At 39.8% G+C, this 21850-nt stretch overlaps 1 protein-coding gene across 1 annotated transcript in view; it reads right to left on the bottom strand.

The window, feature by feature from the left end:
* Positions 1-2922: 2922 nt before the first annotated feature.
* ANKLE2 (ankyrin repeat and LEM domain containing 2) overlaps positions 2923-21850 on the bottom strand; it is a 45240-nt gene continuing 26312 nt past the window's right edge. Inside the window, exons 8-13 of the mRNA XM_043974700.1 lie at positions 19442-19620; positions 18759-18865; positions 12109-12302; positions 6837-7620; positions 5830-5961; positions 2923-4841 (exon numbers count right to left, since the gene is read on the bottom strand). Of these exons, the coding sequence (XP_043830635.1) occupies positions 4640-4841; positions 5830-5961; positions 6837-7620; positions 12109-12302; positions 18759-18865; positions 19442-19620 (1598 nt within the window). The 3' untranslated portion in view covers positions 2923-4639. The remainder of the gene's footprint in view (positions 4842-5829; positions 5962-6836; positions 7621-12108; positions 12303-18758; positions 18866-19441; positions 19621-21850) is intronic.

Genomic DNA, 21850 nt, shown 5'->3' with positions numbered 1-21850 from the left:
TACTTTCTCATTCTTTTAAGTAAAAAATGGAATGCAATAGGCCCCTAAAACTCTTATAAAGAATTATCCTAGTAATACACTAAGTAATTTAGTTGGTTCTACATCTTAAACACTGAAGGAAGGTTCTACATCTTAACCACTCATAACCCCAATCTAGCAGGAATGATTTGGGGCTTCTGACAGTCTCTTCATGCCAGCTGCTTGCTGTATGAGGACTTCTGGGCCTTTGTGAGGTCTATAGAAGCTATTAGTAAATGTAGTCAGAAGCTCCTATCATGTTAAGGTGCAACTACCTGCTTCACTTTGTAGACCAAACCATCATTACTACCTGACCTAGATTTAGAGAGGAGACCCAAGATAGGTTAAATAGATAAGACTGGAGACCATGCAGTTATTAGTCTAACTGCCTGATCTTGGTGAGCAGGAAACCCAACAAGTATCATAAGTACTTAACTCCACACAATGGAGGAAACTGAGGCCCAGAGGTTACAGGAAAAATGAATCAGATCCAGAATTTGAGGGCGAGATTTACAACAATTCCAGTTCTTAACTACTCAGGCAGCTAGGTGGCACAGTGGATAAAGCACTGGCCCTGGATTCAAATTTGGCCTCAAATGTTGTGACATTTGTCACAACCCTCATTGCCCCCACCAAAACAAAAAAACAACTACAACTGGTCAAGACCTTAGTTTAAGACCTACCATGCTTAATTCTAGGCAGTACATGCCACTGCAAATGGACACAACTATTGATTTGGCACTGCTATGGGTAGTTACCATGGAATGAAAGTCCTGCTTTTCCTTGAAATTTTGTTTGAAATAGATCATTTAAAATGTTCTGTTTCCTAAGGAATTTCAACTACATCTTTGATCACCTTTTCAAACCTCTCCACTTAAAAATGAGAGACTCTCTAACATTCATCTCAAACAAAAATCGGTATTCCGTTCCAGCAGCCATGTCCTGTGGTCTCTTTCCAGCTCTGATATTCTATGACAGTTCCTGTGCTATCAGTTTTATTTTATTTCCCTTTATAAACGAAACTACTATTCTTGAGCATTTGTTGTGTCACTGTTTGGGGAAAAAACCCAAAACATTTTTAAAAGCCTGTTTAGGGGGCAGCTAGGTGGTGCAGTGGATAAAGCACTGGCCCTGGATTCAGGAGGACCTGAGTTCAAATCTGGCCTCAGACACTTGACACTAGCTGTGTGGCCCTAGACATGTCACTTAACCCTCATTGCCCTGCAAAACAAAAACAAAAAAAAAAAGCCTATTTTTTAAAAAAATTAAGGAATACGCATCCAGTCTCATTTGAAAAATCATTATGGACCTTTATGTTAGGAGTGTGATGTCCCATAAGCATTTGCCTTTAACCTGGTGTTAAAAGAAGACAAATCAAGTCCTTCTCAAAACTGACATACATCTTCTCTAACCCTGAAACATTTCAAGGCTCAGAATGGGGCTCTCTCTCCCAGGCCTCAAAGTTCTCTAAAAATAGAGCTTTTGCAAGTTTACAGACAGTCAAGTTCAAAGTGCCTTTAAAAGTCAAGCCATTTGAGCCAAAACATGTTAACAGAAAGGCCATCCAGCCTTTATGTGAAGTGAAGGCATCAACAAGACAATCCCTTCTGTTTCTGAACCACTATGAACACTAGAGTTTTGTCTTAGGTGAGCCTTTTATCTTCCCCTTAGTTCTTGGTCTTTAGTTCTACCCTCTGGAGCCAAGCAAAACTACAATCCTCCATGACAGCTTTTCAAATATTTGGAACTCGGGAATCGTGTGCCCTCAGAGTTCTGCTCCAAGCTAAACACCACCAGTCCTTTCAATTGATCCTCACGTGGCATGGTCTCTAGTCCCATCAGCATCTTTTGTCTTCCCCTGGACAATTATCAGCTTGTCAATGTGTCCTTCCTTGGGTCTGATGCCTAGACTTAACAATGCTCCAGGTACGGCCTTACAAGGGACTGTCGGCTCCCATGTTCTCAACACTGGGTTTCTTAAGGCAGTGTTTTATTTGTCACCCACCTGTCTACTCATTAGGATTGCAGTCTAAAAAAATCCATCACCTGGTGTTGAACCTTCCCAGTGACCAACCTTTTTGAAACTATTTCATGAGCAGTTGGTTAGTTCCAAGAAATAGATGTGAAGGAAAAAAAGGTTTTGTCCTTATAGACAATTTAGAAGGGTCATCCCACAAGCTCATACCATTTCATCATACCACATACTTAAACCACACTTTTGCAACAGTTCAACTATTTGATCATTTTTCAGTGACAAAAGCCATGGTGAGATTTCAGAATATCTCTTTCAATCGATGAAAAAAAGTAAGCAAGTTACACCTCTGTACATTAAGTTTTGATACATCCCAATCTAGTTTTCAAAGAGGACCTTTTCCTTTGTTAACTGGGGTGCTGTTAGGACTGCTTAACAGTTCCATTTGCACATAAAAGTACCTGTTTCACAGCAAATGAATCACATTTCATAACTTCACAAACATGGAATTTTACAATGAAATTCTTCCCTAACCCATTAACAAAATTTGTAGTAAGATTTTTCAGCTGATAACAGAATCATCCTTCCTTAGGGCAGAATATTTAAGCATTTTATGAAATAAAGTGACTAAAAATAGTAAATGAATCCACGACCATTTTAATATCTTGAATGCTTTCCAAAACAGGACTTAAAATATTGTTTAAGAAAGGCAATCTGTCCAAATTAAAAATATTATGAACTAAAAATAATTTATTTTATTAAGCGGTACAAAGCATTATGATATAAAATGTAGTTGAACTTAGGACACCTGATGAATCAATGTGCCAACTTGCTATGCAGCAACCTTTTTTTTTTTAAACAGCAGAGAACATGTGAGAGAAGAGCATATTGAATCTAGAAAAAATTGTCTGAAAAACACTGTGACCAAGAAAAAATGGACACTGTAATTTTTATTTCCATGTTTATGTATAAAATAAAAGTTAATACAAACACCTTAGTATACTGGCTAGTGTAACAGGGAATCAGGATGGAGAAATTTCCCTCCACTGTGAATGCAGTAACAGTATTTTGTTACTATTCAGAATGACGCTCTGTTCTTAAGAGGACACATGACTTCCACCTACTTGCTGCCCAGATTATTTGGTACACAACAAATTAAATGATAACTGTAATAATATCTTTACAATTTTACAATCTACAGCTTGATTCCAAAATTCAGATCCTTCTCCAGTCACCATGCAGAAGTAACAGCCTCTCATGTATATTTCAATTAAAAACTCCTACAAAGGAAATAAACATCTTAAGTGTTTAAACTTAAGATGTCAAGTTACACTTCAAAAAGGAAGGTCAAAAAATTACTTTTTGTTTGTTTGTTTTTTAACAAAAGGCACTATTAAGCTGACAGAAACATGAAGAGCAATTCTGGAGGCCATATTCAGCCTCCATCTTGGTCAGAAGAGGGCACAGCTTGCTTGGGGAGCCTTGCTCAGTGACAGCACCAGTCCTCAGAGGTTATTAAAGTGCCATTTGTGTCCTACTGATTCTAAGCCTGTAAAGAGATGTCTACAAATACCTTTTATACACCCATTTCAAGTCTGAGCCAGGGGAGAAAGGCCTAGCTCCTGTGCTCCTGTCATATGGCAGTCAGTGCACACACTTCTGCCAAACAAGCCAGTGGTCTTCCCCAGGCTAAGGCACAGGAGACATTTGCCACTGCAGGCTTCTGAGGCAGCTTCCAAGCTAAAGAAGTGGTTTGGGGATTTCTTTAGGCCCAAAGAAGGGGGTCACACTAACCTGGACTATGAGACCCCGCCTGGTCAGAAAGGCCCTAAGTTATTGCTAATGTTCTTGGTGTGACCACTGCCATTAATTCTCATAGGGAAAATCCAGTTGTTGTCTTCAAGTCAACTTTCTTAATGCTCCCAGTGAATCAAAATTATCAGCATCTCCAACGCTGATGTTTACAAGAAAAAGAAAGAATTGTAACAGGTTTTTGTTTAGCATCCTCAACACAATTTTCTTCAAGCCAGTTTGGAGTGATATTAGTTAGCCAGAGGGATGTTTCTGTCCATCCATCATGTAATGAAAACTCGAAGCCCAAAAGTTACCAAACTTTTCCTTTTTATGAATAAAATAAAGTAAAAACCTAACAAACTGTGTACTGGTGCAAGTTTCAGAGTTAGGGGATGGCTAACTCTTAAGTGCACTCGACTCCCTGACATTCAGTCACCTGCTTCGATACATGGCTGCTCTTTGTCAGGGTGAACCTGTACCTCACCCAACACAGGGTAAAATGGATGATCATATTGTTCTATTATAAAGATCCTCATTTTTAATAAGAATCTCTAATTAAGACGGCCTGGATTTGTCACTGCTTTACCACAAAGGAATACTTAAAAATTTTTCTCTGAGTTAACACTTTGTTAACTCTCACAAAGTAACAGTAATTTAACTGGGATAATAAACAATATATATTTGCATTTTTTAAAAAATTGTACATTTGTCCTCTTCAAACGAGGATTAATAAATAACCAGAATACATTCTTTTGTGTTATTTCAACAAAACTTTCTTCTATGTGCCTCCCCACTTTTAAACAAACAAACAAAAAATAAAAATTAAATGGGGTCCCCAGAAGAAACACTCATCTTCTACAGGGCAGGTGGCTCAGGAGGGTGACCTAACTTTAATACGAAATTTGCATATGCAGGGCTGTACCGTCCAGGGCTCCCCAAACTAGGTGAACACGAAGAATTGCCATATTTTCCAGGACTGGAACACACAGAGCTTCGAGGTGAACCCAGAGTTGAACACTGGGATTTGAGTTTTCCTTTCAACGCAGGGCTTGGCCAGCTAGGGACAAAAAAAAGAGAAAGGAATGTTACTACTTTGTTTTGTAATTTGTAGCAAGTTTTAGGGAAGGTATCACAGAAATGAACATCTTTGCACTCCAGGGGTCTGCATCACAGACATCATATGGAGACAGATCAACAAGCAGAAAAGAAATGAAACCTACCAAGCACCAACAATACTAACTCGCAAAAGCTGGTCAGTTCCCGTGTCTGCGCAAAAATGAAAATGCTAAATGCTCCCACCATAGAAAAGGTGCACCCGACAACTTCCTGACAGCATTTCCAGTGACTGAGGACTCACTTGTGTCCCTGAGAATTAATCTCGGGGCCACCCTGCTTCCCAGAGCAGCCTCTAGCCCCAGGAACACCTCATCAGCATTCATGACCCCAGTCTACTGCATGTCAGGCTTCAAAGAGATTAAGGGACCTGCCCAAGGTCACCACAGGCATGTCAATAAATGAGCTCTGAATCCAAGCCTTAGGCTCCAGACCTAGCACTCTTTTCAGTGTATCCCACTATTCACCCCAGGTCAGCAAAGCCCATGAACTGCCCCAATGCAAAACCCTTCACTTATGCTGGAAAGGCAAGATTACAGAACCACTACATTTTACAATATTAGGATAAGGCTTGGGATTAGATGTGTGATTTCATGGCGATGGACTGTGCCCAGATGAGGAATCTTCCTCTCCATTGCAGGCTGGCACCATCTCTTGCAACTATAGTTTTGGACCAGGGAAATGACTAGTCCAGGGTCACACAAATAGCCCGGCATCAAAGTGGGCTTGCATGCAGGTATTCCTGGTTCTGAAACCTGCCCATTGTTTACTACACCATGCTGTCTCCTCTATTTAAAATACTGTGTGCAATTTCAAAGACTGCAATTTTAAGTTAGATCATAGACATCCAAGTGTCAATTTTATGCACATATTCAAGAAGACAACTACAAGGAATTATGATCCAAGTTCTTACATTAAATTTGTGCCAATACCTTTGCCTTTCTAAAGCAGAAAAGGACTGCACAGTATTCTTCCATTTGCTGATAGCAGGGTATTTCTGAGGGTCAATGTCAACACGTTCTAGAGCTGCTAAAACATCCCGGTCCAGTTTGGTTGGCTCTTCCCTATAATACAAGATAAACTGAATGGAACAAATGACAAAAACATCCCCCATATCTCTCATTTGTATTCAACAATTGTATACATGTAGATTGGTTCTCTACATGCCAACAGCCTCTTCCCATGAGGAAGAAGCAAGGATGAGTTCATTCCCAGCATCAGCCCAGGGACCATGGCCAAGGGCACTGGAGGCCAAATGGAACAAGGCCAAAAGTCCTGCCTGGATGAGGAGGCAGCAATGCGAGGTGACCAAGCGGGCCCAAAAGTGTTGGCAGGCAGATATTTTCCTTCCAAAGTTACATACTGGCCTCTCAGGGACTGCAGTCTGGCCATACTCCATGTAGGACCCTTAAATGAAATGTTTTTTATTTTTGCTTTGCAGGGCATTGGGGGTTAAGTGACTTGCCCAGGGTCACACAGCTAGTTAAGTGTCAAGTGTCTGAGACCAGATTTGAACTTAGGTCCTCCTGAATCCAGGGCTGGTGCTTTATCCACTGCACCACCTAGCTGCCCCTCTTAAATGCAATTTTATATAAACCCTAGATATTTTAGAAAAGCCTTAGGAAAGGCTTAAAAATTACATTTGTACTTCCTTCGCTGGCTAACATACAAAAGCAGATTACAAATTTAAAATCAACAAGGGAATCTGTTCATTAAACAGCCCAGCCAAAAGTTCCTGTGGTGACAAAAAAGACATTATGGTTTTCCAATATAAAAGATGAATAGTTCTTTAAGTAATTCAGCAGAAAATCAATTTACTATTAATATAAATTTAAAAAAATACAACCTGAATATAAGGCATGTATAAATGGTGGAAAGGGCTTTGGCAAAAAGATCATGTGCATGTACAGTGTATGTGCTGAGTAGCTAAAATTCATACCCTTGAAGAAAGAATCTCTTGGCTCTTTCATTTGGAGGTGGAATCTTGGTAAAGAGTCTTGGAGAAGGAGACTCTGAAGATAAGAGAGAAAAGCCAGGCGGCAAGTGAGCCTGCCCACAAAGCTGTGACCCTCCATCTTGGGCACCGGGATCCAAAAACAATCTATCGATTCCAGGTGACGTTCCTTTTCCTGTCCTTATTTTGCCATTTCCAGACTTGCCCACCACAGTAGCATCTTCTTCTAACAAGTAGTTTTCCTTTATCTGATTTGCACAGATTTTATCTCCCTGGTCTCTGGAAATTCTGACTTGATTCATTCCTGAAGTCAGAATTCTCTCATCATCAGTTTTTGCCATAACTTGGTTTGTTTTCTCAAAAAAACCATTTTCTTCATCTTGCAATGTTAGTTTGTCAAATTCTGTCATTAAATTGGAGACAGGAGAAAAAAAACCCTCCTGCCCACTCTGTGACTTTTGCCTTTCCCTGCTGATGATCCTGTCTTGAGTAACAGGACTACAGAACCCATTTCTGTTGGAAGAACCCCCCTTCTCATAGTGTCTGCCAGGTGGGTGTGATGTATCTATTACTTTTGCTGTGTGTTCCATGGACAGAATATCACATGGTGAGTCTCCAAAAGCACCAATGGTAGGCTCTTGGGAAACAAGTGGCTGGCAGTTATTCCGTGCTGCATTTTGTCTGTTTTTAATTTCTTCTAGGCTCATGTCATCTTCTTCATCTAGAAATGCTCCCACAGAGATGGAGTTGCTGCATTTTTTACTTCTGCCTGTATAACATAAAGGGGGTCAACTTTAAACAAACAATAAGAGATAGGCACTGGCTTTTTTAATCATAATTCCCATTACCATAGATTCCATTAATAAATCCATATGACCACTGCTAGTTTTATAGCCCAAAGACTTCCCCAAAAAGAGAAAAAGACCTGTTTGTACAAAAATATTTATAGCAGTTCTTTTTGTGGTGGCTAAGAATTGGAAATTAAAGATATGCCCATCAATTGGGGAATGGCTAAACAAGCCATGGTATATGACAGTGATGGAATATTACTGTGCTATGAGAAATGACAAGCAGGATGATTTCAGAAAGGCCTGGAAAGACTTGTATTAAATGCTGTACTGTGAAGTGATCAGAACCAAGAGAACATTGTGCACAGAGACAGCAATATTGTTTGATGAAGAACTGTGAAAGACTTGACTATTCTCAACAACATAATGATCCAAGACAATCCCAAAGGACTATTGATGAAACATACTATCTAACTCCAAAGAAAGAAGTGATATTGATAGAGCAGACAGAAGCATGCTGTTTCACTCTTTCATTTTTTTGCTTTTAATCAAGTTTGCTTGTACAAAATGACAAATATGGTAATGTTTTACATAATAAAAATGTTTAATATTTTTTTTTAAATCCATATATGAACTCGGTGATAAGTAACTTTAATTTCTGCCAGTTGTTTTCCTAAATACACATTTTGGCTATTAAAATACCTGATGTTCAAAATGAAAATAGCAGTTTTGGTTAAAAGGCAATTACCAAAAATTAAGCCTATGACTGACACACATTTCCATTCAAGGGCACTTTGCTAGCAAGCATAATGCCAAACTGTATAAAGTATCACTTTTGGGGACCTTAGATATCAGGATGCTGATCTTGTCAACTCCTCTAGAAAAGTACCATGACACCTTGTGTTCAAAGGCATATCAAAGCAAGGTCTAAACAACTTGGTCTATCACTTCTGGTCATTACTCACGATACCAAAAAAATGAGAAAACAATTCTTAATTTCTAAAGCTGTCAGTTGGCAGTAATAATAATAATTCTGCCAGATCATGTGAAAATTCCAATGTCTCACCTTTCTTTCAGGTCATTTCTCCCAAATTTTCATATGTGTGTATATGTGGACATATGTGATGAGGGAAGGTATGAAGGGAAATTCCTTTTCTTTGCATTTGTTCATTATGGTTGTTGGGGTTGTTTTGGTTTTTTTGGTGAGGCAATTGGGGTTGAGTGACTTGCCCAGGGTCACACAGCTAGTATGTGTTAAGTGTCTGAGGCCAAATTTGAACTCAGGTCCTCCTGACTCCAGGGCCAGTGCTCTATCCACTGCGACACCTACCTGCCCCTGTTCATTATGTTTTTTACAATTCTTTATCAGGACTGAAAAACAAATGCCTTTAGAGCATGGATATAACTGTGACTTGTAAAAAGGAGCTTTTAAAAAATTCTTCTTTCTTGTCATTACTTTAGTTGGCTTGATTTTTAAATATAGACAACATCCTGTTGCAAGGTTAAGTAGAATTTTATTATGAATCTATGACCAGAAAGCCCACTTCCCAGGACACTTTGACTTTTTCAAGTGAAGCAGCAACTAGCAGATGAAAAAAAGTCATCTGAAAACTGGTGGAAAAGCTTTTCAGCCCTGAATAGTGTGATAAAATAATGGGATTTGGCAGATACTCAAAGGCTCACCTGGAGATTAATCTAAACTGATTGAATTAAGTGAGAGTGACTGACTGGCTGATTAGCCTACTTCAAGTTAACTAGATTGTAAGCACACCTGGCTAGCCCTAAGAAGGTATTGTTCTCAGAAGCTAGACTTTGAACTTGAAACCACTTTCAAGTCCAGTGAACCAATGGATTTGGATGACACTAACCAATCAGCTCGAAGCAGTAAGGACCTATGTTCTGGACCGATAAAAACCTTCCACACTCAGTTTGAGGGAAATTCATGATTGAAGCAGGCTCCCGGTGGAGGACTTGAGGAAGACCCAGACCAGGCTGGAACTCTAGGCTAGATAGGCCTTTTCTTAACTTTCTGAACTCCATGTGGATACCTGGTATGCTTTAATAAATGCTTAATGTCCAAAGACTGGTGCTAAAGCTTCTAATTTAAGGCGACCACACATTTAGATTTTAAATGACAAAACAGACAAGAAAGGGAGAAAAGGGGGGCAGCTAGGTGGTGCAGTGGATAGAGCACTGGCTCTGGATTCAGGAGGACCTGAGTTCAAATCCAGCCTTAGACCCTTAACACTTATTAGCTGTGTGACCCTGGGCAAGTCACTTAACCCCAACTGCCTCACCAGAAAGAAAGAAAGAAAGAAAGAAAGAAAGAAAGAAAGAAAGAAAGAAAGAGAGAGAGAGAGAGAGAGAGAGAGAGAGAGAGAGAGAGAGAGAGGGAGGGAGAGAGGGAGAGAGGGAGAGAGGGAGAAAGGGAGAAAAGGAAGGAAGCTGGTATAAAGGAGAGAGAGATGGTGAGAAGAGGTGCACATTAACAGGGAAGGGGAGAGCAGAACATTGCTAACAGCTGTCTCAGTACCAAAGGTATTCTTTCAGGAGAGGAAGGAAATATCTTCATCTGTATTCCCTTTTCTTCTAAGTTTCTGGCTGTAATCTAATTTATAGATATTTAGTATGTCTGGAGTGGGGAAAATATGAAAGGGAAATGAAACACAGAGAGTAGGGTCTGAGCACAGACAACAAACAAATCAGTTAGTATCCATAAATACAAAGCTTGGAGGATACTTGTTTCTACGAAAACAAATAAGCTGTCAAGGAAGTCTGACTCTTTTCTACAATATTCCAAACAAGGGGTCATACTCCATTGTCCTCAAATGGCCCAAGGGAAGCATGCAGATGACTTACTGGGCATGGCTCCCCAGGGCAGAACATAGATCAATGGGTGAAAGTTACAGAGGGATGGGGCAGCTAGGTGGTGCAGTGGATAGAGCACCAGCCCTGGATTCAGGAGGACCTGAGTTCAAATCCAGCCTTAGACCCTTAACACTTATTAGCTGTGTGACCCTGGGCAAGTCACTTAACCCCAACTGCCTCACCAGAAAGAAAGAAAGAAAGAAAGAAAGAAAGAAAGAGAGAGAGAGAGAGAGAGAGAGAGAGAGAGAGGGAGGGAGAGAGGGAGAGAGGGAGAGAGGGAGAAAGGGAGAAAAGGAAGGAAGCTGGTATAAAGGAGAGAGAGATAGTGAGAAGAGGTGCACATTAACAGGGAAGGGGAGAGCAGAACATTGCTAACAGCTGTCTCAGTACCAAAGGTATTCTTTCAGGAGAGGAAGGAAATATCTTCATCTGTATTCCCTTTTCTTCTAAGTTTCTGGCTGTAATCTAATTTATAGATATTTAGTATGTCTGGAGTGGGGAAAATATGAAAGGGAAATGAAACACAGAGAGTAGGGTCTGAGCACAGACAACAAACAAATCAGTTAGTATCCATAAATACAAAGCTTGGAGGATACTTGTTTCTACGAAAACAAATAAGCTGTCAAGGAAGTCTGACTCTTTTCTACAATATTCCAAACAAGGGGTCATACTCCATTGTCCTCAAATGGCCCAAGGGAAGCATGCAGATGACTTACTGGGCATGGCTCCCCAGGGCAGAACATAGATCAATGGGTGAAAGTTACAGAGGGATGGGGCAGCTAGGTGGTGCAGTGGATAGAGCACCAGCCCTGGAGTTAGGAGGACCTGAGTTCAAATTTGGCCTCCGACACTTAACACTTACTAGCTGTGTGACACTGGGCAAGTCACTTAACCCCAATTGCCTCACTTAAAAAAAAAAAAAAAAAAAGAAAGTTACAGAGGGAAATTCTGGCTCTATGAGGGGTTTTGTTCATGAGATGGTAAGACTGGTCATAAGAAATGTTCAAGAAGAGATTGTATGACAGTTGGGAATGTTACAGAAGGCATTCCTTCCTAAAATAGAAATAGGAAGTACTAAATGACCTCTGCTAGATTTCTATAAATTGCTGAATAAGAGTTACACTCATTTCATTACTACGGTTTTAACTTCTACAACAAATTAAACGTGAGCACAATGAATGGAGCTGGAACACGGCAAAAGGATAAACTGACAAATGTGCAGAAACACAAAATATTTAATAAACATGTATATATGTAAAAATAGAGCAAAAATTATCTTCACAGGACATACTGTAGACACTGATGCTGACAGGCCCCATGGGTTAGTTTTAAGCTCTGCCAGCTGTGACCAGTGCATGTCATAAATTAAGATTCATACTTCATTTTGACCACAATCTTAAGTCTAACCATATCAGATCATAGCGACATATGAAGTAAATTTGAACTTTTTGGTGGCAGGGGCAAAAGAAGACCAAAAATAATTACTAGAGAGAGAAATTACAGAGACATGATGTTTGACTTATTAAAGGTATCATACTTAAAGTTTGAGATCTGGATAACATTTTTTTAAAGCACTCAAACCATAAACATATGTTTCTTACCAGAAGTATTATAAGTTTTAGGTCTGTTACAAGTCTCATTTTCTCCTGTTTCTTGGTGGCCTTTTTTGCTCATTTCAAGTTGACCAAGGTATTCTTCTAGTTTTCGTAGGCCCTCCTGAGAAGATAGATCAAGAAAAGAATCCAAAAATTCCCAGTATTCAACCCATGGAAATCCCAGTTCATGGGCTAACTCCCTGCAATAAATAAAACACACACAGAAAAGGCTTTTAAAAAATTAATGTGAGAGGCATATATTTACTAAACAAGCAACCTTAATTCTATCCAGTGAAGAGAAATGGCAATTTTATTTTATCCTTAACTTGAATTCCAAGGGTTTATACTTTACATTTACAAAATCCCTTTCCATCCATTTCTACCAGAGGAACATCATGAGGTAAACAAGAACTTCATAAATTAGTGGAGAAAACCCCTAAATAATCAAAGGAATCAGTGTTTTGGTTAAAAAACATTAAAGAACAAAAAATCTTAAAGGACCCTTTCCCCACTGTTATACAAAACACTGTTTGGCTACTATTTTCACTATGTAACCTTTTTTTTAAAAAGATTTTCATTCCATCACAAGTTAGGAAAATGAAAATTTGAACCTTTCCTTGAGCACTTTTCACCCCCACAAGTAAATAAAGACTTGCCATATCATTCTAAATCATTTATCTTTGGTCCCTTAGAAAATATGCTTCAGGCATTTTTGTTTGACAAGAGCTTGGGTTCTAGAAGGCCTTGCCAGCAGAGAGAAAGTCTGGAACATTCGACCAAGCTGGAAAGACTTCCTGTATGGTCCTGACAATTGTCTGCTGTCTGAGGACCAGCTCCATTGAGCCCAGAAAGGCTCACTGTGAGAAGACTGGTGACCTAAGTATTAATTTTTGTCTAAAGAATCCAACCGAAACTGACAAAAGTACAAAAGTGGTTCTGTGAGCTCTCTTAACTCTACCTCCAGAGAAGGTGGCAGAGTAGCAAAAGAGAGGAAAAAGAGTCAATGAACATGGTTTTTAGACCATCAATAAGTATTAATTTGACACTTAGTATTCAAGGTAAATCTCTGTCCAATGAATAATGAAGGTGACACAAAACTGGAAGAATTAAAAAGATCTGGCTTGGTACTTGTCAGTCACATTTATAAAGTGCTTACTAGTATAGTATGTCTTAGTGCGTGCTAAGTTCTGAGGAAACAAAAAAAGGTCAGAACATGCTCCATGCTCTCAGGGACCTCACATTTGAATGGAGGAGACAACAGGGAAATATTTAGGTATATAGAAGATGCAAACAGAGTACATGGAAGGAAAGGATGGGAGAGGAAAGAGAGGAGGGAGAGAGAGGGAAAGGGGGGGAGAAACAGAGTAAGTATTACAAGTAAGGGAGGGCTGCTAGGTTAGGCAAGGCCTTCTGAAGAAGGTGGGATCTGAACTGATTCTTGAAGGACACCAGAAATGCTTATGAGTTAGAGATCAAGAGGTAAAGCATGGTAGGCATGGAAACTGGCCAGTGAACGTGTACAGAATCAGGTAGAGTGTTGTGTGTAAGGAACAGTAAGTAAGTCAGTAAAGTGAAATCAGACTGCACAGAGAGGAGCAAAATACAAGAGGTCTAGAAAGGCAGGAAGGAGGCAGGTTGGGAAGAGCTATAAAAGCCAATGAGGATTTTACATTTGACACTGAAAGTTCCTGAACAGGTCAGATGTGCTCTTTACAAAGACAGCTGATCAGAAGATTGACTGGAGAGAAGAAACTAAGAAAAGGAGATGAAGTGGCAATTGTCCAGGTCTGAGGTAACAAGGGCCTGTGTGAGGGTGATGACTGTGTCAGAGGAGAGAAGGGGACACATAGGAGAGATATTGTGGAGATAAAAATGACATGGGAGATGTGGGATGAGCGTAAAAATTATACGGAAAGTCTAAGTCTGGGTAACTGAGTAACAAGAAGGCTGGAAAGAGCAGAGGGCTTAGGGGACAAGGTAATTATTTCTGATTAGTATGCACTGAGTTAAAGATGTCAGGACTACAGCTCAGGAGAGAGATGGACTAAATATATAGATCTGAGACAATAATTAAACTCCATGGAAGCTGATTACCAATCATGACAGTGTGAAGGAAAAAGTCCTGGGATACAGCCATTGTTAGTGGACATGACCTAGCAGAAGAGACTTGAGAAATAGAACCAGGAGAAAGTATTAACATAAAAACCTAGAGAAAGTATCCAGAAGAGGGCAATTGATAAGAGTAATGGATAAGAACTGAAAAAAGGTCATTAATTTAGCAATTAAGTGACCACTGTTACATAAAATAGAAGAAATTTTAAAATTATAGCTAAGTGATAGCTCTACAGGTACTCAGAATGGTGAATAACAGAACTGGTGGAAGTAGTTTCACTGAGTACCCAAGAATGCAAAAAATAAATAAATAAATGAAATAAAATAGAATAAAATTCCATGGGACACCTACCTAGTTATCTCAACTGGCAATGCTCATGATAACAATAAGCAGAGATCACTGTGAACATAATTATACCACACTGCCAACATTCATTGCCAAGTATAAAGGGAAAATTTTTATGAAGTGACTTTACTGCAAAAGGAGAGGACAGCAAAAACCAAGTGGGAAAAATGTGGTTCCAGATCAAGACAAATAAATGTTTTCTTCAAGAAAAGAGTAAGAAGGGGCAGCTAGGTGGCGGCCCTGGATTCAGGAGGACCTGAGGTCAAATCTGGCCTCAGACATTTAACACTTACTAGCTGTGTGACCCTGGGCAAGTCACACACAAAAAAAGAAGTGAGCAGTGAACTACATAATAAAAATGCAATTGATTATATTTTAATAGAAATTACCTCATTGCATAATCAATTTTCTATGAGCAGTGAAGTTGCTAATTAGACAACACAACTGTCAAAGGAAATAGCAAATAGAATAAAAGACATCAATGAGAATATATAGACTGAGATGAAAAAGGTCCAGTTGAAGTTGCTGTAGTCAACTCCAAAAAAATGGGAAATAGATAAAAGAAATTTCACAGAGAAGCTTAATCATTAGAAAATAGTCACTCAAACCAATTAAGAGGTAATAGAGGGGCAGCTAGGTGGTACAGTGAATAGAGTACTGGCCCTGGAGTCAGGAGGACCCGAGTTCAAATTTGGCCTCAGACACTGACACTTACTACCTGTGTGTGTGACCCTGGGCAAGTCACTTAACCCTCACTGCCCCACAAAAAAAAAAAAAAAAAAAGAGGAAAAATCATTATCCAATAGATAAGTGGTCAAGGAATATTAACAAACAGTTCTCCAAAAAGAACTGCAAACTTCTAATAATCATAAGAAAAAATATTTACTAATGACTAAAAAGAGAAATGAAAATTTAAAAAAGTTGAGATTTTGTCTCATACACTGCAAACTTGCAAAGAGATGGGAATCATCAGTGTTGGAAGGACTATGGGAAGATAGCATACTGGTGCACTGCTGGTGGAGCTGTGAATCCATACTACCATAGTGGGAAGGAAGCTGAATTATGCAAATAAAGTGACTAAAATGTCCTACAACTTTTGACCCAGAGACTCTACTACTAGGCTTATAGCACCAAGGAAGCCACTGATAAGAAGAAAGTCTCCATAATCCTCCAAAATATTATTTTTGTGTGTGTGTGAGGCAATTGGGGGTTAAGTGACTTGCCCAGGGTCACACAGCTAGTAAGTGTTAAGTGTCTGAAGCCAGATTTGAACTCGGGTCCTCCTGACTCCAGGGCCGGTGCTCTATCCCCAAAATATTTTTAGAAGCACTTTCTGTAACAGCAAAGAATTAGAATCAAAATGTATACCTACTGAACAGAATATGGCTAAGTAAACTGTGGTACACAAATGTAATGGAATATAACTGTGCTTTAGGAAATAATGAAAAAAAAAAGAATGAATGTGATGAATACAGAGAAGAATGTAAAGAGCTATAGAAACTGATGCAGTGAAGTAAGCAATGCCAAGAAAACAATATAAGCAATGACTACAACAATGAAAAGGGAAAGAACTACCAAAAAAAATCAAAAGTGAATGTTGTAAATTTACAAAGAATAAGCATGGCTCAAAAAAAGAAATATGAGAAGATATCCCCATCTTTCTGCAGAGACAGGAGATCCATGAGTTTAGGACATTATATCCATTTTCAGACTTTTTCAATGTACTGATCAATTTTGCTAATTTTCCTCTTTTTTTTTTGTTTTTATAATGATATGAAAAATAAATTTAATAAAAACTTTTTAAAAAGAGGAAATGTTCTACAATTCAAGGCCAACAGAGACCGAAAACACCTTTATACAGGAAATACAGACTCCTTAAGAGTAGAAGCCCATTTGTGAAACATTAATAAGAAGGGGAAATGAAACCTGGGTCGTATTACCTCATAAAAGCAAAGGGCAGATGAGAAAATAATTTTCTAGAAAGGCTGGCATGAAAATCAGCCAAATGATCCCCAAAACACTCATGACACTTAAAAGATGCAGCAGGGAGCAGAATCTGTCCCTATTTTCATGGTAATTTATTTTCTTTTGGCTCAGAACCTGATACTTTATTGGTGCAGTCAACTCCCAATGAGCAAACTGCTTCTACCAATACACACTGGCAACTTCTGCCATTTAGTTTTAGAAATGGAAAGACCTCAGAACGCAGCCAACAATCAAGACTTCAAAAGACCAGTGAGGAAACCTTCTCCTTCTTGTCAAAGAGGTGACAGAGACAGCAGGTAAAGAATCAAACAAGCATTCTCAGACATGGGTAGTGTGTGAATTATTTTGAGTGTTTGATAATACATAAAAAAAAGTCTTCATTTAGCGAGTAGGATGATAGGTTATTGAATAGGGCTAGGTATGAAAAAGAGCATCATTTTTTAAAAATGCCTAGAAGAAAAAAGTGCAGATAGGGATATAGATGGAGAAGTTTTTTTTGATGAAGAAAGCAAACAATTACTTAGTGCTTACTATATGCACTAATTAGAAAACTCTCTTAATGAGCTGGCATTCTGATGGGGAAGACATCACATATGGATGGAAGGAAAAGTAAGTCAGAGGGAAAAGTCCCATGGTCCTTAGGGCAGAGTTGCAAAGCAGATGGTCATACCTCATCTTTAATATCATTCCCACTGATAAAATAATATCAATTTCTGATGCTGAACTATCTGATGGTTCCAAGGACTTTGGGGACAAGAACTTTCTTTTCAGGATCATTGGCAGCTGTGGCTCCTGCAGGAGGATGGTTGTGTGCCCTGGCCTCACGCTTTGCCCTTCCCAAGACTCTTGGGCTCTGAGTGTCCCCATCAGGAGGCCTCCTCTCTCTCCCTCAGGGGGTCTGGCTGCTTCAGCAAGGCTGACCTGATTGCTATGTGTGACAGATGGTTAACAGGCAGTGGGAAGGGCTGGTCCCCGCTTTACAGGAACCACATCCCTAGATGATGGCTGTGAAGGCTGAGCTGAAAGCAGGCCGGATGGCCTGAGGGGGTACTGCCAACTCCCAAGGCTCCTGTGTCTATCTGCCTGCTGGTGGCAGTTGGTCAATAGCTGGGTTTTGCTATCTTTTAAAATTTAATATATATTTCTTTTTAGAATCTATACATAACATGTTAGATACTCAATAATCATCTTTCTTCTTTTTCTTCATATACTGAAATGTCCATGCTGGTTAGTGAGTGTTACATTCAATTTAAAAAAAGAAAAATTAATTTTAAAAAATCATCTGTGGGGGGCAGCTAGGTGGTGCAGTGGATAAAGCACCGGCCCTGGATTGAGGAGAACCCGAGTTCAAATCCAGCCTCAGACACTTGACACTTACTAGCTGTGTGACCCTGGGCAAGTCACTTAACCCTCATTGCCCCACAAAAAAATAAAATATTTAAATTTTTTTAAAAAATCACCTGTGGTACTAAAAGGTGGCTGCAGTACATTATGAAACATCACCCAGTGGGTTCTGAACAAAAAAGGAGGTGGACTGGTCATGTTGTAAAAAGGAACAACAATAGAAGAGATACGCCGAGTAGTACAAAAGTAGCCCCAGGAGAGGAAAAGAACCTGAGGCAGACCTCTAGCACATTTAGTGCTCCACACTGGCAGACAGAACACCCACCCACTCTACTCAAATCACATTCTATGTACCAAAAGAAACTGACTTATTCTAGAGAACTGCAAAATATTTACACTAAAAGTCAATATGGAACCAATGAACTTAAAAACCATAACTTAAGTGCCGGGCCTAGAGTAAGGAAGACTCATCTTGTTGAGTTCAAATTTGGCCTTGGACACTTACTAGCTGTATAACCTGAGGAAGTCACTTAACCCTCTTTGCCTCCATTTCTTCTACTGTAAATGAACCAGAGAAGGAAATGGCAAACTACTCCAGTATCTCTACCAAGAAAACCCCAAATAGTCACAAAGAGTCACACATAACTGAACAACAAAAAAACTTTGATCATTTTTATGCAACTATAAAAACAGGGCAAAGAGAACTGAAAATTTTCTATCACAGTATAAAAAGCAAAATTCTTCAGATTGACCAATTATATTAACCTGACCATAATTTTTGCTAAAATGAAAAGAAATGCTACAATTCATTAATTAACATTACTGTCCAATCTTTATATTTAATTATTTCAGCATAGCCCCCATATACCTTCCTACTCTTTCAACACCTCTTTCTGGATCAGATTTTCTGACATTATGAAAGAAGTCAGCTCTCTCTCTAGGTGGAGTCTTCCAAAGTCTACGAAAGTCTTCTGCCTAAGATGAGAAAAATTCAAGTATTATAACAAACTTTTTCTGTTGTTTATTTAGTCAAGAAAACTTAAAAACACAATTGTTTTCTATAGGAAATGTTACAGACTCAGCTATTAGAAAATTTACCAATCCCATTACCAAGTGCTAAAAAAAATTCCAGGCTGCAAAACATGGATATGATGAATCCCGTTGGCCAGAGTGAAGATAACAATTGCACAACAGCACTTACTGTCCTGAGAAGCAACTACAAATTATGGCCCTGATCTACCTAGGGAGGGGCTCATTCTGAATTTTTAACCTCACTCTGTCACGTCACTCAAATACAGCTTCCTAAGTGTCATGAGAAATGATTCATTCCTAGAGGAAGAAGTAAAATATTTCAGGTGACCCAACAGTATTCTCCTAATCAGCTGCTTAGAGGGATGAGGCCATTACTTTTTACCATCTGGAAATTTTTATAGCTTTCCATGGAATCAGGATCTCCACAACCAGATACAAAACTAGTAACTCAATTATCAAAATACATGCTGGGTCTATAGGAGCAAAGATCTGATTTAAGATGCTTCCAGGATCACGCACCTTGGATGGGCTCAATGGCCCTGCAAAAGCTCTCACACTCAGAACAGGATCTTTTGGGCTGTTCGCAAATCGGGGTATTGATGTGTGAGGGCGCCCATCTGCCTGATCAGGAGTCCAGATGTCCCCAATCACAGGAGAGGAATTGTCTTCTGCTCTCAGGAGAGGCACATAATAATGACCTGAAGGAAAAGGAGGACATTTTCACTTAAAACTCTCAGGTTACAATGTTATCATCTTTTTCTGATTAATTCAAGCTATTGTATTTGAGTATAATAAGAATGAACACAATCGAACATGTTTTTCCATGATAAAAACTAATCGATTCAAAACCTCTCCATGATGTCTCGTGCCTAATCAGAAAGCAATTACAAAGAGAATGAAAACTATTCAACTGGACTCTTTCTGTATTTGTATCTTCCCTCCCCTCCACGAGCACAAATCAGCGCGAGTCCCCGTGCTGAATCCCTTCTCCTAATGTCTGGTCCTGCTAGAGTCACATAAAGACCCCATAAAACCCCCAGACCTAAATGGAAGAGAGGGTGTCCCATTCCTCTGGGCCCCCAGCAGAGAACCGAACTCTGCCTGAAGCCCAGTGGACCTATTTCCAGCCATATTCCCAGGTGCCCTTCATTTCATAGCTCCTCTCAATAAGCTGCTTTTGTTTTATGTCTTGCATTGACATGTACATTTCCCTGTACTGGACGCCTGTTATTCTAAACCACCTCCCAAGTCTGAGGACATGGGCCCTCTTGACTCCTGGGTGAGAAAGCTTGTCTTGTGAAAAAGGCTGCCCCACTATCATCTAATGAACAAGTAGGCACAGAAGAAAAACCCAAGTTATTACTAAGGCATTAGGAATACAAAACAATCTCAAATAAGGGTTTTGTAGTGGTTTTTGTTTGTTTGTTTGTTTTGGGAGTGGAGGGAGGTGCTCTCATTGACTCTCCCCTGAAGCTGTCCTCTGCTGACCTCTCAGGACACTAAGATGAACCTTAGTACTGGAAGGGCATGCCAGGGTAGTGCCAGCCCTAATAAGATCTATCAAGCTAGAAGGGTTTCAAGTCCAGATCCAGCAACAGGTCAGTATATGATGACTTATTTAAGACCAGGACCAGAGATGCTTCTCACCATGCCAGTAGGTGTTTAAATTCTGGCCACAACTAACTCAAAACCACTTAATGAGATGTGGAAGAGTGGCAATTTGCATCAGCAAATGAGGTGCTCACATCGGTGAAATTCCAGAAAAGTAATGACTCCTTTCTAGGGGGCTTGGTATCTAAAGTGCTGGATGACAAATCAGAAGGATCCGAGTTAAAATTCTGCCTCAAGCATTTACTAGGTATATAACTCCGAGCAAGTCAGTCAGTCAATAAATATTTATTAATAAACACCTACAGGGACAGCTAGGTGGTGTAGTGGATAAAGCACTGGCCCCGGATTCAGGAGGACCTAAGTTCAAATCTGGCCTCAGACACTTGACACTTACTAGCTGTGTGACCCTGGGCAAGTCACTTAACCCTCATTGCCCCGCAAAAATTAAATAAGCACCTACTATGTGCCAGGCACTGGGCTAAACACTTTACAAATATTCCCTCATCTGATCCTTACAACCACCCAGGAAAGGGAAAGTGCTATTATTAACCCCATTTTACTAGTTGAAGAAACTGAGGCAGAGGTCACTAATGACCATCAAATCCAGTGGTGCTTTTTCACTTCTCATCTTTCACTGTTGTGCTGCACAGTGCTGCACAGAATCAGAGTGCCACTACCCTGCTGAGAAAGACATTGTGAGAACCAGGGCAGCTCCACCCTGAGGAGAAAAAGCATGAAGTGACCTTTCTGGGGTTTTGAAGGTTGGATTGTCCTCTGGAAGTTATGTCTACTGCCTGTGGGTCGTGTCAATCAATGGACCACCCAATTAGCTTAGAGCTGTGTGTGTGTGGATTGCCCTCTTCTGGTTCAACAAGGGGTTTCTGTTGGAACTGAGGGGATTCTCTCTCTCTCTTTTGTTTTTTGGGTGAGGCAACTGGGGTTAAGTGACTTGCCCAGGGTCACACAGCTAGTAAGTGTCAAGTGTCTGAGGCCGGATGTGAACTCAGGTCCTCCTGAATCCAGGGCCGGTGCTCTATCCACTGCGCCACCTAGCTGCCCCAGGGATTCTCGCTCTTAGATAGCTAGGTGAAGGCAGCTTTTGCTCTCTTTCTCTCTTTGCTAACCCCTAATATACTTTAATAAATGCTTAATGCCAAAGAGTGGTGGTAAAGCTTCTAATTTAAGGTGACCACACATTAGATTTTTAGACATCACAGTTAATTTTTAAGCTTCACAACAGTAACCCTTCCTTATGTTTTCTTCCCTTGGCTTCCCATAGAGCCCTTCATGACTTCCCACAACCCAACAATCTTCCCT

The sequence above is a fragment of the Dromiciops gliroides genome, chromosome 1, assembly GCF_019393635.1.
Source record: "Dromiciops gliroides isolate mDroGli1 chromosome 1, mDroGli1.pri, whole genome shotgun sequence".
Classification (NCBI taxonomy): Eukaryota; Metazoa; Chordata; class Mammalia; order Microbiotheria; family Microbiotheriidae; genus Dromiciops; species Dromiciops gliroides.
Note: the sequence above shows the minus strand (reverse complement) of the source record. Positions and strands in the feature narration are given on the sequence as shown.